The sequence below is a fragment of the Diprion similis genome, chromosome 1 (assembly GCF_021155765.1).
Source record: "Diprion similis isolate iyDipSimi1 chromosome 1, iyDipSimi1.1, whole genome shotgun sequence".
NCBI lineage: Eukaryota > Metazoa > Arthropoda > Insecta > Hymenoptera > Diprionidae > Diprion > Diprion similis.
The window spans coordinates 5,542,184-5,559,989 of record NC_060105.1 but is presented as its reverse complement, the minus strand read 5'-3'; the positions used below and the strand labels follow the sequence as shown (position 1 = coordinate 5,559,989).

The window sequence follows — 17,806 nt, the reverse complement described above, 5'->3', positions numbered from 1 at the left end:
GGCTCATTGAAACTGGATAACAGTTTGGGTAATGAGCGTTGTAACAGTTATGCTTGCCCGCGTTCTACCATTCTAGGGGTTTCATAGTCTGGGAACTTTGAGCGTTAATTATCGTTTTTGTTGTGTGCATAGTCGAGACAGAAAACATCGAGTAATCTCTGACGGAATACCATGCACGAATTGATTACAAGATCTTTATTTCGAAGTCCGATAGGCTGGAACGAATTTTGGATATTCTGCATCGTCTTTTGTTCGTTTATCGCTACTGGGAAGAAAATTTGCTATGCACGCGACGTGACTCAATCTGAATTTACTTCGTTTCCGCGTAGTACAAATTATGACTCATCCCTTGAATCGGTTAGTTATTCGCTTCACCGAAAGAAATGCGCGAAAGAGGATTATTGGTTGGTAAAGTTCTGAAGACCGGAAAGGACCACGAAAAAAATTTCTGGCTCGTTAAAAATCGATGAGAAAAAAAGAGATTTCTCGCAGCAGCCTACGAGAGTCGTATCTGGGCATATACCTGTATATATGTATGTAGGGCATTCCACGCCAATTCGACCTGGGTTTCATCCTTGACCTCTCAGATTTGGTGCGAATTAGAAGCGAAAGTCATTTTACTATGCATGGTTGCTGAAACATTTTTATACGTCACATTTGATTTTTGAAAAATTTTCAGATTTCTCGCAAGCCATTTTTTTTCCTATTTATTTTGTTGATAAAAAAGATTGCAAGCCGTAAACCGTACGAGTGTACGGCGGGTTATGAAATACGCGCAAGTTGTCTGTGGTCCGCACTCGCTCACTGCCGAAACTTATCTGCCGAAATTCGCGCGCTCGCGATTATCGGGACGTCGTCAAACGGCACCCGCCCGCCCTCTGATTCTTAGTACTGAAACTATATTCTAACTAGGCATTGTGTCTTTAACCACACAGATCGCCAAAGGCGCGAACAGATTTAGAAAAATCTGATGTGACACATAAAAATGTTTGAGTAACTATCCATAGTAAAATGACTTTCGCTTTTGATTTTTTCAACGATTCTTTTCGGAAAAAGCTTGAAAACAGTAAGAAGGGAAAATCGGTCCACTCCGGGTCCAAGCATAAGAATTTTGATATTTGACGCACGATTTTCCAGAGTTTTTTCAAATTTTTAATTTTGTTCGGTTGATAAAATCGTTTCTAAACATTGTACAAAATTCGAATTAAGTCTGAAAAACAGAAAAAAAAACGAGTACCTTCCAAAGTAAGATCAATCAGAAAAAATCGCGCGCCAAATCTGAGAGATCAATGGTAAAACCCAGGTCGAATTGGCATGGAATGCCCCATATGTATATCTATGTATACAGAAGGAAGGACAGTGCATCAGGAGCACCTTGAAGAGGGCGGTAACTGGCTGTAGTTAGTTATGAGCGCGGAAGTTTGAATTGGCTTTAAGGCGATAACGTTTAAGCACTTTAGGCGGCGGGGTTAAGTCAAAGATTTAATAGAACCGCCTTGCAAAGCTGTAAGGCGAGTTGTGCTTATCGACGTTACAAATATCATCCAGCATTTACTCATAACGACCTCGAGAAACGTGCGAGCCTTCTTCTATTACTGTCAACTGGGCAAAGTCACCCGTTTTGCGAATTTTGCCTTGACTATGCAACCTCATACGATATAATACCATATATATAGGACAACAAAGTGACGAAGAGGCGACGCGACGGTGAAAATACGCACCGCAGCGTTTCCTCCGCGCTTATACGTACACGAAGCTTGCGGAACAACGGCCATATAGCTCGTATAGATTTTCCATTAAAATACCCAAGCGAGCAATTTTGTCCCCCGCTGCATGGCGCGTCGGCTCGGACCTCCCGTGGAAAACACGTATGTATATATATATATACATATATTTAATAATATATATACACACACACACGTAACGCAATTTTTTACACAACCCGTATAGGTATAATATATACGGCGCGCAATAATTGGTCCGGAGAAAATAATCGTCGACAAAACCGTGGAATCCGTTTTTTATTTCACCCTTTCCGTTCGACCGTCCCTATTTTCATTCATTTCAACCCCCCGAAAGCTGAAATGCTGTGTGTGCTTGCGGGGAGGAGCATCAAAGCCTTCTCATAAGGCAGGCCATGTCCTCTCTTATCGTTTTTATGGCGAATCTTTGTCCTCTCGTACACAATGCAGCAGCAGCAGCAGCAACAGCAGAAGCAGAAGCAGCAGGTTTTACTTTTCCTTGCAAAGAAAACACGACGCTAATTCAAAAAATTCGCTTTTTCTATCCTCTCCTCTTACCTTTTTATTTCTTTCCTTTTCTTCTTAACTTTTTTGCCCCTTTCGCTTCTCCGCTCTTTATACACATTATCCCTGAATCGACCTATAACCTATCTGACTATACATATACATTCCCCTTGCTCGATGGTCTATAGGTACGTGACTTTTATCCCCCGATAATCAACGTGGAGGAGGCGAAATTTCGTTTATCCACGGCTTGGAGAAGGTGTAATCTGTACGAATTTATCACGTCTGTGGAGGCGATACTGCGTCAGCAGAAAAATAAATAAAAATGTCAAGTTTTTCATAGTGTGTACTTATGCAACAGTCTCGAACTTGAGTTTTGCAGAAGAGTATTTTCGAATTAATATCGCTGAAATTAGAATCTTATTTATCAAGGATGGATTGCACTGTTATTCCATACTTGATAAATCCTATTTCACGTCTATTTTACATACCCAATTTGATAACGTAACGATGTCTCGTCAAAGTGTACAAATACGGAAGCGAGTACTTGTTTAACTCAAAACTTGAGGGAAAAAAATGATATTTTTCGATTCAACATTGTTCGCCAAATTAAAGAGATGATTTTTTTTTTAGCGTAACGTTTTAAATGTTCCAAAATGTTGTAACTTTACGGGGATTTATATCGGTTCCAGTTACATTCGGGTATAAACCACGAGTGAGAATCTTCAGCAGAACAAACACTTGCAGTTCTGTGCGGAAAGTTAGTTGGGCGTGTGCGGTTTAGTCCCGCAGCAGAATTGCGAACGTTCCAATTAAGCTCCCAGCCTTGTTTTCCCACCTCTCTTTCCTTTCTTTTGCTCTTTTCTACACGCGCTTCTCACCCGCCGGACCAACTACTCCCCTCGTTTTTTATAACACTATGTACCGAGCACTGTGTGTCACTAAAGTCATGCCAACTCGTGTATTAACCACATGACATGTTAATTGTGTTCACTCGTTACTTACGGTGTGACAACATCCAGAGTTGATTTGTTCGGGGTAGCGTAATTCAATTTTTCCCTTTCCTTAATAAACGCACGACTGCTAAAGCAGGGATCATATTAAACCTCTGAAAATCCTGCCTTCCGAGATTAGCCATTTTTTGCGAAACTTGTTGGGAAATGTATAAATTTACAAAATTACCATGATGCTTGAAGAGTTCGTGGTCTTACTGATAGTGACTCGTATTTTTTTAGATGAAAAATTACGCAAAGTATGCGGAAAATAAAGAGAAAAAGAAGGGATCGGAAAGTTTGAGATTTTTTTATTCGTACGATTTTTTCACCTCTTAATTCACTGGGTATGTGAAGAAAGCCCTTATTAAAAATTCATCGTAAAAGTTACGCGAGTTCTAACTAAAGGTTCAAGATAGATCAAAAAGACACGACTAGAGTTTCGAAAAGAAATTATCTAGCGCTTTTCGCTTTGCTGAAGATAATCTCTCATATAAAATCCTTTCTGGGAAAATTTTATGGAAGAAATTTTTACGGTAGAAGAAAAAGGAAGCTTTTAAACGGAGCGAAATGCTTTTTGAACTATTTTATAATCCTTTTTGAATCCCCACGCTATTTCATTCATTCCAGAGTTGAACAAAAACGACGTAAGCCGATTGAACATCATTTTGAACGTGTTTTCGGTACTCAAATTTTGATGGATTCAATCTTTTCATGGTAATGGTATGAATAAATAAATAATAGTACTATAAAGCACAATAATACGGATAGCTTCTTTTTTTTTTGAAAATAGAGATATAGAGTTATTCTGAACAGAAAACTTGAACAATTTTTGTTTGAAACTTTGCGTATACATTGATACGTAACGTTGAAATTTCCAACTGATTTAACATGGTTATTCATTTATCTCGTTACGGGCAGCGTGTGTAACTATACTAAGTATAAAATTCAGTTAGAAATTACCCATAATCTAATCTTGGCGAGGTATAGTGAGGTGTATGGCATAGTTGGGCGTGTTTGTAGATAGGAACGTGGCTAGATATAAGCGTATGTCTATTATAGATACGTACTAATGCACATGTAAAGTAACAAGTATATGCATGGGGGTGGGTAAGTATCGAGTATATGTTGTGCAAGATTGAATTGCTTGAATAGTTGAGGAAACCGCGGAGAGAAACCACAAACGGCATTATTCAAGTTGAAGTACGGAATGTGCGCTGGTTTAATTCCATTGAAATCAATCGACCAGTTTCGCCGAAGCATAATATAGATAAAAAATTAATTATTCCTCCGCATACGAATGAAAAAACGGTAATAGAAGGAAGAAAAGAAAAAAACAAGAACGAGAAAGAGGAGGATTTTTTTCGCCAATTGAAATTCTTCGTCATAAGATTTACCGGAAATCTTTCTCTCTCTCTAACCAGAATAAGGCGCTACGCAATTTACTCGCAATTATTAGATTGAACACGCGATTTCACGATTTCCGTCGATTTCAAACGCGCTCATTTTGTATACTTTTTATATTACACAAGTATAGAATTTCGTGATTTAACAACGTTTCATTATATTACACAGAGATTATGCGAAAGCGAATCACACAAACTGCTTACCAACAGGCAACGCAAAGGAAAGGAAAGAAGGAATCACACCTGCTGCAATCGTTACCTGAGTGAGTTGTTCGGCGGCGGCTTCGGTCGCTAATCTTGCGAGTCCTTCCTCGTACCTTTCCAAGGCTGTTAACCTGAGCAAAAGATTCTGAAGAAGAGCCGAAACCTCTTGTCTTGCTGTTGCGTCAACGGCAGCCACCTTCTGGGTGATGGCCCGCACGTGACCCATGACTCTTTCGTCCCGAAAATCGTAGGGGAATGTCTCCGTCCACTCGGCCAAGAGCTGGACGAGCCTTGGAACGAACCGATGAAGCCTCTCCTGGTTAACCGAAATTATTTCTGTTGTATTCTACTGGGAAAATCGATCAACCCCAAGTACCTCATCGTCATTGTCAGTGTCTTTATCATATACCCAACCCAATCGATGTGACATACAAATATATAGGTACTTACGAGGAACATCAGTTTGGTGTCCCCTCTGATTTCGTTGAGACTCGTGTATGTTGTAGACCATTGAAAACTAAGAGACTTCTTTCATTTGCATGAAACTAACGCTGAAGTTTTCCTATTCATTAAAAAATCATTTCAGTGTTGATTTCATTCAAATACACGAAGCACGTCAAGAAATCACTTGTTGAGTGCCGATCTTTGGGGGTAGTTTTCACCCCTTTGAACCGTTTTTTCGCAGATAAAAAAAATACGTGTCTCTTAGTTTTCAATGTTTTACAAAAAACATGAGTATAAACGAAATCAGAGGGGGACACCAAACTGATGTTCCTTGTAAGATGGGATCGATTTCTTTGAAGGTTTCCTAATTTAAAACTTAAATTCTGTTGCACTACAATTTTCAACTATATATCACTGATTGTGAGTCTTTTCAGAAATAACTAGTGTAACTCGGGTTGCCTACATGCCAGCGAAATGATGGCAACCTTCAAGTAAGTCGCCCCGTATGATCGTGGAAAATTCATATTTCTCACCTTTCCACCCTCGCCGGTGAGATTCTGCTGTAGTTCGCAGAGGGCGCAAACCTCGCCGAGGAGCTCGTGTGGTTTTATGAAGAGTCTGGCGCTGAGGAGGAAGGCGAAGAGGTAGGCGCGATCCGGGTAATAATCCTCGGTTGGTACCATGTGTTGGACGAGAGCCTCCAACGAGCCCGAAACCAGATTCCCATCCCGATACACCAGCGCCTGTACAAAATGATTTGGGAATAGCGTAAAAATTATCAGGCAGGATTAATCGTCGTTATTATTTTCAAGCTCGGTAAATGAATCCTTGTAATAAGTCGTCAGTTAGGTACTATGTGGGGGCTGCTTGTACGTTACTGAAAGTAAATTGAGAAACTAATTTACACGTGCAAACATTTCCTTGATGTCCCTCCGGCAAGTGGTAGCAGGTATATCGTACAGGTATATCTGTGACAAATTTGCCTTACCAAGATAAGTTTTCCCGGAGAGATCCTCGCTTGGTTATAATCATAGGATATAAATGTATACGTATAGGTAGATAGGTGTACGAAGAAGCGGATTCAAGTTGGATCGTGAGATCAAACTTTTCTCGTCATTTTTAATCAACCTACTCGACCACCGCGTCAAATTTTTTACCCTGGAATACTTTCTTCGTTTTTCCTTCACGCATTATTATTATTGTTATTGTTGTTGTTATTATTGTTATACGTGGCACCTGCAGTATAAGTACGTAAATAACGCGGAAATTTTTTACCTACCTGCCTAAGTTGTAATGAGTTGAATGAATAAAGACAGCAAAGAAAAGATAAGGACGAGATTTCTTTTACAAAAATGCGACAGAGGTGGTGACAAGAAGGAAAGAAAAACATTTCGGCTCACGGTTTTCGGTTTCAGTCAAATCTGAGCCAAGGAAATCTCGCGCAAGCTCTGCATGCAGGCCAACAAAAGCTCGTCTGGGGTTGCCGGGGTTTGTTTGGCCTAGTAAAAAGTTAGCTACGAGGCGCGTGGCGTCGGTGACAGGGTCTACTGTTTTGTCACAAATTCAGTTTCCCTCGTTTTGCGTCACCTCTAAGCGAGAGGATGAAACAGAGAGAGAGAGAGAGAGAGAGAGAGAGAGAGAGAGAGAGAGAGAGAGAGAGAGAGAGAGAGAGAGAGGGAGAGAGAGACGGGGAACCCGACCGCAACACTCGCTGCGGTTTTTTAAGCTCCGGTCTCTGCTGCATTTTGTGTTGTCATGTGCCAAAATGTATTCAAAGCATCGCACAGAGAGAACGCCGATTTTGATGGACATGTCGGGTTGAAAAATCTCGCTGAAATTTTGCATGATGAGATGATCAGGGGTATATAATTTTCATAATTTCATTGGGAAACAGGCATTTCGAGAATGAATTGATAATTGGCAAATAAAGTTTTTGTCATTATTTTACTTGTATAAAAACATCGCAGGTGTATTTCGAATTCCTTATTTTCAATAAAAGTATTCATTTACGGTTTTTCTAATATCACCGACGTTGGTATAATTTTTCCCAAAGCAATTTGCAAGTCAATCGATAAAATCTTGCTGGAATTGAAACTTATAGGTGAAATCGACGGCTCGTCGTACAAGCTAATTCTTTCAATATACTTTTTATTGTTCAATTACTCGTCGTATCTTTTCCATTTTTGAATATCGCGTATGCGGAATAATCGGCAGAGTGTAATGAATATTGATGTGGCAAAACAGCGGGTGACTTGAAAGCGTGGTTTGCAGGAACAGGAGAAGGGAACGAGGGAGAAATTATTCTTCCAATATTCGTTATTATCCTTCTTTGCAATCATAAGACTCCGCGATGCTGTAGAGCTAATTGTTTCAGGTTTTAATTCGTATCTCTGTTTGTTTCCTTTTCCATGGGTTGTTCAATACCTCCTTTCCACGGTTATATAATTTGATTGCGGTTAATTTTCGCGAATCTTAATTCCGGATGAAAAATGAATCTTTGTAAGTTTTCATTTTACGGAGTAGACATAAAGTTATTATTATACGAGACCTTCTACAATTACTGGATATTTGCAAAATAAAAGGTACTCGGGTCACGATATTAAGCTTGGCTAACCCGAGGCACCGTAAACTCGTATAAATGGTATACTGCAGTTTGTACATATAACGTATTCCAAGTGGGGGAAATTAGACGCCGGAAAAACATAGAAACTTCTATAGTACAAGGTGGTGGTTGTTGCGGTGCAGGGTAAAAAGTTGCGAGAAAATTTGATTGCTTTTACGACACGGTTACGCTGTTGCAGACTGTATAATAATAGGGCCACACGACGCCGGAGAAATAAGAGCCGGATGAAAACATAAACGATATAATTCAACGACTTTTAATGTCGTTTTACAAGCGCATTAAAATATATACGAGGTATATAAGAATAAAACAATGCGTGTAAAAATAACAGTAACAATAACACCGTGTTTTACCAATACATGAGATTATAAAGCCGAGTTGCTCCGTTAGCTTATTATATCTTAGCAATGAGCGATGTCTGTTTAGCTAAAACTTTCCGAAAATAAGAATTAATTTCCGAAAGATTTAAATAATTCTATAAGACAAGTTTCTAAAATTATTTATGCGGAGTTTGTCTTTTTTTTCTTCGTGTTTCGAAAATTGTTTAAAACTTTGCGAAATGATTCACATCAGACTTTGCATACCAGTAGGAAAGAAGATAAAAGAAATGTATAAAAATATAATTAAGGTTTAAAAAACGTGAAAAAATTGACCAATTACAGCTTGAAGCGAGAAAGAATAATTTCTCTATTCTCAAAGTTTTTAAAAGTAGATAAAAAAAAAAACACAGGCGAACAAACGTCATGGCAAACAAATCCCAATATGTCAGGTATTCACCCTTTCGTTCTTTCCCCACAGATGCAAAGCAACCCGCGATACGAACATTAATTCAGAGTTAATTGCCCAAGGCAAATGAAAAAAAAGCAATTTAGAATATTGCATAATATTGTAAAATAAAGGTGGAAACGTTTAAGACTTGTATTTCCTAATTGCTTGTTTTTAATCATTATTATAACTATATATAATTCTGCATGAAAAAGTAGATTTCTGTATCAAGATAACGGATACCAATTAAGAGTAGCGGCCATTCTGTTACAGGACAGCACGAAGGTATCCTGTAGGAGTTTATCAACTTTTGTACCATATATACATATGCATGATATTTACATAGGCAAGTATATATATACATAGACCTGAAGTTCTCGATCAGCGTCTGGTGAACCTGCAGGAAAAAGGAATCAATCCCCCCCACCTTTAAAAATTTTTTGCTCTCTTTTCTATCTCCCTCGATTTTTTTTTTCTTATAATATACATTTTTTCTCCTTCTCTCTACCCCCCCATCCTTCTCTTAAACTGTGACCCACTTCTTCCGTGCACTTTCCAATATCTCACCGGATCTATTTTCCCTTCATCTTCTCTTCTTCACCCTCCCCCTCCGTAACGTCACCCTGGTTAAGTTAAGGTAGTATTAGGTACTCGCAATGTTCTAACGTTCAACCAGCAGCCATCCGCTCCCTCGGGACGTTGCACCAATCTTCGGGGAGAAAATTGCGTTTTATTGCCCTCACCCGGCAAGCTTGTGCGGCCGATGAAAACACCCTCGTGAATATTAAAGCGGAGAGTTTAAGAGGTTCGGTTAAAAAGCTCCCACTTCCGGCATGGGTATGTACCTATACATATACCTACGTTATAGGTACGTATTACCGGTGCAGGTGCATCCTTGCTGAATGTTCATTTGACGCGTTGATTCCATTGATACGATTCAGTTCCACGCTTAACATGCCCATGTACATTACATGAACCATTATTCAAACGTTGTGAATTTAATATACTGCATGGTGGTAAAAACGACATGAAAATGAAACGAAATGTTCATCCTTGCGGGGACAATGGTCTGCAGCAAAATGAAACGAGATTCTGAAATGTACTCGGTTGGTATAATGTTGAAAATTTTCCCTGATATATATACATATATGTATATGTATACATATATATTGTGGATGTACTATGGGTACCATCGCGTTATGACGTTATACTAACAAAGTGAGTATGTACAAAGCAGCCCATTCAAATTCCGAAGGGAATGGCCGAGCAAACAATGAAGTCTTTTCTTCGCGGTTTAATTTCCCACACATCTACAGTCAGCGATTTTAATTTTCCCTGCAGTCATACACCGCGGACTATGATCGGGACGAGTAATAACGGTAGGGTAGCTACGTCTCTTTTTGTGCGCTTTCAAAAATGCCTCTGTTTGGAGATAAATCTATACGCCGATCGGCGTTCATCAGCGTCGGTTTGTCGATTTTTGATGAATATAGGTATAATATATATATATATATATATATATATATATATATATATATATATCGATAGACGCGTTCCGACGTCGAAGCTGTGACGGTGCACCCATTGTCGGATAAAGGTTTTAATTTCGAACGGAATCGTTCAAACGGACTGGGAGGCAGCCGATGAAAATGAAAGAGATAAAAAGATTAGGAACAAAACATAAAAGAATGAGACTAAAAACAGAACAAAGAAACAGGATGGAAAGAGAGAGGGAATGAACGAGGGAGATGAAAATAGGAAATGGGAAGTAATAGGAGTAGAAATGAAAAGATTGAAAGAAAAAGAAAACGAAAGAAAAGTGTAGACGAAAGGGATAAAAAGTAAAAGAGTCAAAATCGTTGCCCGGTCAGATTGATAAACCCGACAAAGCGCAATGGAGGGGGAGGGGGGGGGGGGGGGTTAAATTCTTTGGGCTCGCTTTGACGGAGACGAATTATAAAATTGTAAAAAAAATATTGAATCGGATTCTTCTTATAAAAAAAATTATTGCTATTTTCTCGACGGATATTGCGAAACTCGGTGAAGATTTTTGACGAAGTGAAAAGGGCACGAGAAAGAAAATAATAATTGAAGAGAAGAAAAAAAGAACAGCTCATCGACAATGGAAGTGTGGAATATATATTCATTTTTCAAACGTATAATACACGCGCAACAGCAGCAGCAGCAGCAGCTCAGCATCCTCGTATATGTATATATATATATATATACATATGTCGCATTGATTTAACATGTGAACAAACGTTTGCGAATATTTGCGAAATGGAAAACTGAAAGCAAGCGCGTGAGTGATACAATACAGACTTAATTAAACTTGGCTTTATTTTTGTTTATTCATTTACTTTTGTTCCGTTTGTCCGTGTGTTATGTACCTTCACGCGTGTAAACTATACGCTATAAGCTGCGTGAATTGTTCTATAGAAAAATTTCTCCCCCATCCGAAAAAGGAGAAACAGAAAAACGGAAAACGTGTGTAAACAAAAGAAAAGAATAAACGTTGCAATCATTGGATTGGTTTCTCTCCCTCTCCTTTCCTTCCGTTTTTTCATTCTTCCAGCGATTCTTCGCGAGGCTGCAGACAAATTCCACGCGTGTTAATCAAGTTTTTTGCCTGCTATATCGAGGCAAGAGGGTGTTCAAGATAACTTCGGAGTTCTGGTCCGAAACGCGTGGAACTGAGACGGTAAATAATAGTTTTGCTGGGGGCGCCTCCCTGCGGAGACCGCCATTCTCTTATTACCGGAAAAAAGGTGATTCCCGAAAATTACTTCGCCATCTTATCATCAGGGATCCCTCGTCCCATTCCTTTTGCAATTTCCCGTACCTGAACCGCACACCCACGTTATATACGAATACCAATACGCGAAGGTGAAGGCTTCCCTCTTTTTCTCTCATTGTTCTTCGTTTTCTGCCAGTTATTCCTTCTTTACTTTTTGCGCCAAATGTTTTTTACGCCAAGGTTTCGCCCCCGTGTTTTTCTCGACTTGATTTCTAACCTCCCGCGGGTGAATTCGAGATGGGGATAAAAGGGGATCATGTATGCGAATAAAATAATCGAAAAGTCTGCGTTGAGAGGTGAAAAATTTTTCAAACTCCATCCGAGTTTATATATACCTTACATATGCCTTATACTCCCGGGTGAATTATTCACGAAGCGTTTTTGTTGTCAAAGTTAAAAATGATGCGCGGTGCCTTTTGTTGACTGGTTCTCACGGTTCGTTCTCTCGTCGTGTTTATATCATAAATAGAATTTAAAATAACGCTTAACATTGCGAATAAAAATTAGAAAAGAATATTACAAAACCTTGATTTTCTCCCTCCCTCGGTGAAAAAAATAATAAAAACCGCGCAGCTGATTAAAATTAATAAAGTTAAACAAACAAGCCGTAATTTTGTGTACGGAGAGCTGGAATTATCGGGATACCAGTAATTCTGGGGGTAACCTGATGACCAATTTGAACCCTAAACCAGACCCCGCCATTACAACTGGATGCTCACTTTTGCAGTATGTATTATTACAAGATTCGTCAAAAACGGATGAAACGTTGTTACGCATAGATTGACGTCACGTTTTAATCCAATTATCTGATTGTGAGAATAATGGTTTTATTTTCTCCTTCTCTTTGAACGAGGGAGAGAAAAAAAAACATCAGCATCGTTAATGGAACCGGTTTTAGGTTGTCGATAATCGCATGAACGTTCGATCGTGATAACAGCGGATGTACTGATTTGGTTCTAAAGTTTTTACGGATTTTGACGATTTTATTTTTCAACCATATGACGTGAACGAATTTGCATGTTTACCCGATTTATCAGAGCTGGTCAAACGATGCCCCTTAAAAATACTTCAAAAGTGTACAAAAATCGTCGATTGGGTAGAGATACGCGAGGAGTGAATATAACGGCATCTGGAGAGTGGCCGCAGCTGCCGGAGGTTGATTAAATCACAGCTAGGTTAAAATGGCAATAGTAGCAAAGCGTAGACGCGTTTCTACGCGGCGTCCATAAAACCGTTTATATGCAGTTATAGGTTTCAGCGTTTATTACCGGCGTGGCCTAGTTTTAGAAACAGACGATGATTTGGTCCGAATATATACTTGCCACCACCAACTACACATGCCTGTAGCATTTTCCAACCCCAGAGCTTTATGCGCCACTCGTTCGAGAAAAGATTCGATCGTACGGAGTGAAAAAAAAAACTAATAAATAAATAAGATGGCAAAAGTGTGTAAAAAGGGCGCCCCTATATAATAACAGTAATAATACTGTATGTAACAGGTACAACAGTGGTCGGGATATGAATTCTCTCGTTTTGAATATTGTGGAAACGTCGAGGAATATCAACTGGGTGATTGTCTGGCACCCTCGTTGGTATAAGCTGCAGGGGGTAGAAGAAATGTAAATACAAATATAGTAAGCGCGAAGGGCGCGTCTGGGGCGGAAATTCCTCAATATTGATTTGGCAAGGAGGCAAAACCCGGCTCGAGCCTCCGGAGGGTAGGCGCTGTTTGCCTCCGCAGCCCTCAAGGGTGTCAAGGGTTGACTTTGAAATATACCGGAGGAATCACCGAGAGCAATGGACGGACGCGCAACCCCGCCGAGGGGGAGGCGGCGAATAAAAGGCGAAGGCGGCTTTGCTTTACTCACGTGCTCGGTGTTGATAGCGGCACTATCTCTCGGATCCGGATGTTCTACGTTGGCTCCATTTGCCAGCCCCGGACCAGGAACAGAACCGACGTTACCGCTTCCAGCACTTCCGATGCTGAGACCCTTGGCCCCGGTACATCCTGCCGGCGTCTGGGGTAGACTCTGGAAAGAGTGAAAAAAAACATAAACCCTCGATTAGACAGGTATGGATGGATCGTGAGTTATTTAAAAGCTGTATTAAATTTTTTTTTTCAAATTCGCACAATTACGAACTAGTGTGAAGTTTGTGTCGTATGAAAAACACATAATTCGCAGTTCAGGGTTATTTGAAAGAGGAAATAAACGAAAATAAAAAAAAAAATGTTTACACGATTCGACTAATAATAATTTTACCCACTTAGGTTAGTGTTTAAACTTGGATACAATAAATGTATTCTTGAAATAACAAATAACAGACTATTCTCAGGTATAGTTGTGAAAACGAACTTCATACCTACGTACCGATAATTTCTGAAACGATGTAGAAATGACGTTACGTACAGTTCTGAGCGGTAAATGAATTCGCACAATAAAAGCAGGCCCCATCGTGCAGAGGAGGTAAAAATTCGAGAGAAATGAATAAAATGAAAAATAAATAAAGAAAAAGGGATGAAAATCCCAGGGGAAAGGTCGTGGTACGTTTTAAACTAGTAAGCGAGACTCTAGAAGGGTCGACGGAAGGCTGACAAACTAAGTTACCAGAGCAAAGCTCTTTCGTGCTGCACTTTACAGCGTTCTCATCCAGCACTCGCTTCCGCGAAGAATGAACAAAAAATTTCGTTTCTATACCTACAGTTGTATCGGTAAAATACATACGTACACGCAGGTAGGTGGATATGTAGGTACTGTATGACATTTTGCTTACAGAAATGGTTTCCCGTACATTTCGGGGGGGCGGGAAAAAAATTCGCGCACACTGTGCGGCATGTGCGAGGATTCCCTTTATTAACAACGGAAATTGGCTGGGACCAGGATATATTATAAGTTCAACTTCCGTTTTTTCCACGGTGCAATACCTGCATGGGGTTTCATTTTCTTCCATTGTTGTTGAAAAAATTGTTTACGTGAACTTTCGCGCAGCTGTGCAGAGCAAGAAGTATCGAGATCATAATTTGGCGATAAGAATTGCGTTGCGGAAAGTAGACGCGTCGCGGGAAATGAAAAAGAGGGACACTTTTTTTCAGAGACACTAACGCAATTCATTTTCTTCTGCCTCGTGATCTTTTTCGTTCATTCTTTACCTTGTAATTATCGCTTCGCAATTAACAAGCATTAAAAATTCATTAAAATCATCTCCTTACCCGGCTGCTGATGCACGTTCAGTAATAATTAGTAACGCTCGGACCTCTGAAACGGACAAGGTGATCATGGAAAGGCTCTCACGATAAGGGGGGGATGGAAAAAGGTGATCAAAGTACACTTTGCAGTAAAGTCCATGGAGTGCCAAAGGCTAGAGACGCGATTGGTATATGTATTATAAGCGCGAAAAGACGGCGGTGCACCATAAGACGCTGTTCGTTCGCCTTTTCGCACACCCGAAGCTCCAATATTTACTTTATTGGCAATAGTCGAGAGGCAAGAGTGCTCTTAGAGTAATGGGGATATCAAAGAGTCGATAAGCGTGGCGTTTTATGATCTCGCAATTTCCTTTGTCCGCAACGTAATATGTTTCTATCCATACATTGTACATTGAATATGCATAAAATGTATACACATTATAGAAATTTTCTCCTCGATTTGAATTCGTCTTTACCCCCGGCGTTTTTCGATGGCTCGTACCAACGATTTCCGGAATTTGACTCACTCACTCTAGATTATACCTACATGTGTGTCTGTACACATATGTATCGCATACATGTATACGTTATACTCGGCAAAGTGATACGTGGAGCGTAATTTATACGACAGAATTGCAGGGTATCGCATGCAGGATCCGGAATAAATTTCGTTTAGCAAAAAGGAATCGATCAATCAGTCACACAGCGTTACGGTTCGTCTCGAAGTTTAACCGGATGTGTGGGGGTGGAAATATTATATAAGTATAGGAGTGTGGAAGTGATGCCTATACATCGCATCTGTTATGGCTCATGGATATCTGTGCGAGTACAGCCAATGAAGCTTCGCTTTATCAGTGACTTGTAAGGGTGGAATGCAGGTTTTCTTCCAAGTTGTCCGTAGTTCTTCATCTTTTATTTTCACCACGGCGAGCAAAGGCGTGGCAGGCGAGGGGCGTACCCGATGCAGAAATGCAAACCCGAAGGAATAAAAGCGGTTTCTCAGGAGAGTAAGCGAGAGTTTTCTTTCGCGTTAAGCTTTACTTTTTCACTGCTTTTCGGCTGGGATTTCACTCGGACTTTCACCCTTCGCATAGTAAGTGCGAATCTCCTAGCCTCCTTTATTTTTCATTCTTAAATCGGCGGTTCACAGGTAATTCGCTACCTTGATTAACATCACACTGCAATTCGTTCGATTCGTACAATTAGCAATTTCAATTCATGATCGATCAAGAAATTTCAAAAAATGTAAACCGCAGTATTCATCTATCCGTTCTTCTATGTTTGTAACAAAAAAGTTGATTTCCGGTTATAATTATTAATAATTAATTTCATTTTCACCAATCTCGACCAATTTTGCGTCAAAGGATACCGCGGTAATGATAAAGGCTTCGGCAAGCCCCACGTTTTGGATAAGCAATAACAGATTGTAGGCACGGAGGTAGAGAAGATGGGTGATCTTAAATTGCATCCGCGCGCCGCGTCGCCTCCTCATCAATCTTAATATCAGCCAACGATGTGCGGTACAGAAAATTTCATTCTAACAATACACACAGAAACCAGCAGCATTTGTTTAATGAATGCGTCGGAAAAGTGGTGCAAAAGAAAAAAAATAAAATAATAATAATAATAATAATAAATAAATAATCGCAACTCGGTACGAAGTAGCTTATTAATTTAGATGGAGAAATCTTCACCGGATATGAGATGTATAAATAACAAACATTCTCAACAAAATTACCCAAAATTTTACATTGAAGTTATATTTCTTCTTTCTACAGAGCCGATGGAAGAATTTAATTTTTATTACGTACTAAAAGGATGATAAAGAGGCTGAAAAAAAAGGAGAAGAAAAAGCAACGGATCTGTAGGGACGTCCGGTCGTAAGTAATTCAAAATTGCTCGTGCGTTAATATATTTTTAATTCGTTTTTTTTTTTTTTTTTTTTAGCATCATTTTTCGTTCCCCGTTCACTGTCTCGATTCCTTTCTTTCCGTTTCACCTCAGCTTTTGCAGTCAGCCGTGTAATCTTGTGGAAAATCGTCTCGCCACAGCTGCAGTAGACACGTGATTACAAGTTTTTATCAAACAGTGTGCTATTACATATTATATTGCCGAACGAATTGAATTCCTCGCTTACTTAAATACGTTTATGGGGAAGGTAAGTGGCATAACGAGAGAATTGCGAGCACGTTATAAGGAAAGTTAAAATTTTAAAATAATTTTAGCTCCGTATAATTTCCGTCGCACCTTATAATACTTTTGTACAATGAATCTTGGCAGAGGTAGTATCTTCACTTACGAACCAAAGACGACACCGCGGCCCGTCTGCCGCTTTCCGAACACGTTCCTTCTTCCCCCCTCCGCGAAACGGTGCTAATTGCTTTTCACACCCCGTGGGAATGTTAATGAGAATTATAATTACCGGATGAAGCCGCAAGACCTTTTCCTCAAATGCGAGATGAAAACAAAAAAAAAAAAAAAAAAAACCAAAGAAAAAGAAATTAATACATTTTTTTTCCTTCTCAATAGGACGAAACGAGAACGAAAAATGAAGGAGTAGGAAGACAGGGAGAAAAGATTAATAATAACAATAAAACGAAACATCTCGAAAAGTCGGCCCGTCTCGTATATAATTAGGGAAAGTTGAGTGGCTGGAAGCGCCGTGACGTCCTTTGGATTTCGAACAACTTTCTACACAGACTTTCGTCAAGGAACTTTGATATCTGTTCATAATTTTTCTTTTTTTTTTGCAGTTAATTATTTTTTAGTACAGCTTTCAACCCTTCGGATCTGCCCCAGATCTGTCAGCTTACTGGTCGAGTCTGAAATTGAATCCGTGGATATCCAATATGCAAGGGCTCCTTAAAAATTCGTTTTCAAGACGTACGTATAACCTCGATCGATTCGCTCGATTTTCCTTATTGCCTTTTTTTCATCACGTATAAGCTAAGGTACGAAATTTTCCGGGAACCCATGAATTGAGTTGGCTAGTTATAATTTATATCCGCTGTCGCGTGATTTTTTGCATTTACTTACGGAACCCATGAGGTCAGAAGCCTAGAGCCATAAAAACTTCACAACAATCTTAATAAGTTGACATTCGTGCTTTACCAAAACTTTATAGGTAATTAAACTTTCGAAGAAC

General features: G+C 39.6%; 1 protein-coding gene across 1 annotated transcript in view; it reads right to left on the bottom strand.

Moving 5' to 3' along the window:
- The window catches only part of LOC124414152, a 184,852-nt gene that overhangs the window by 9,197 nt on the left and 157,849 nt on the right, over positions 1–17,806 (bottom strand). The window contains exons 4-6 of the mRNA XM_046895141.1: positions 13,346–13,507; positions 5,826–6,035; positions 4,904–5,164 (exon numbers count right to left, since the gene is read on the bottom strand). Of these exons, the coding sequence (XP_046751097.1) occupies positions 4,904–5,164; positions 5,826–6,035; positions 13,346–13,507 (633 nt within the window). The remainder of the gene's footprint in view (positions 1–4,903; positions 5,165–5,825; positions 6,036–13,345; positions 13,508–17,806) is intronic.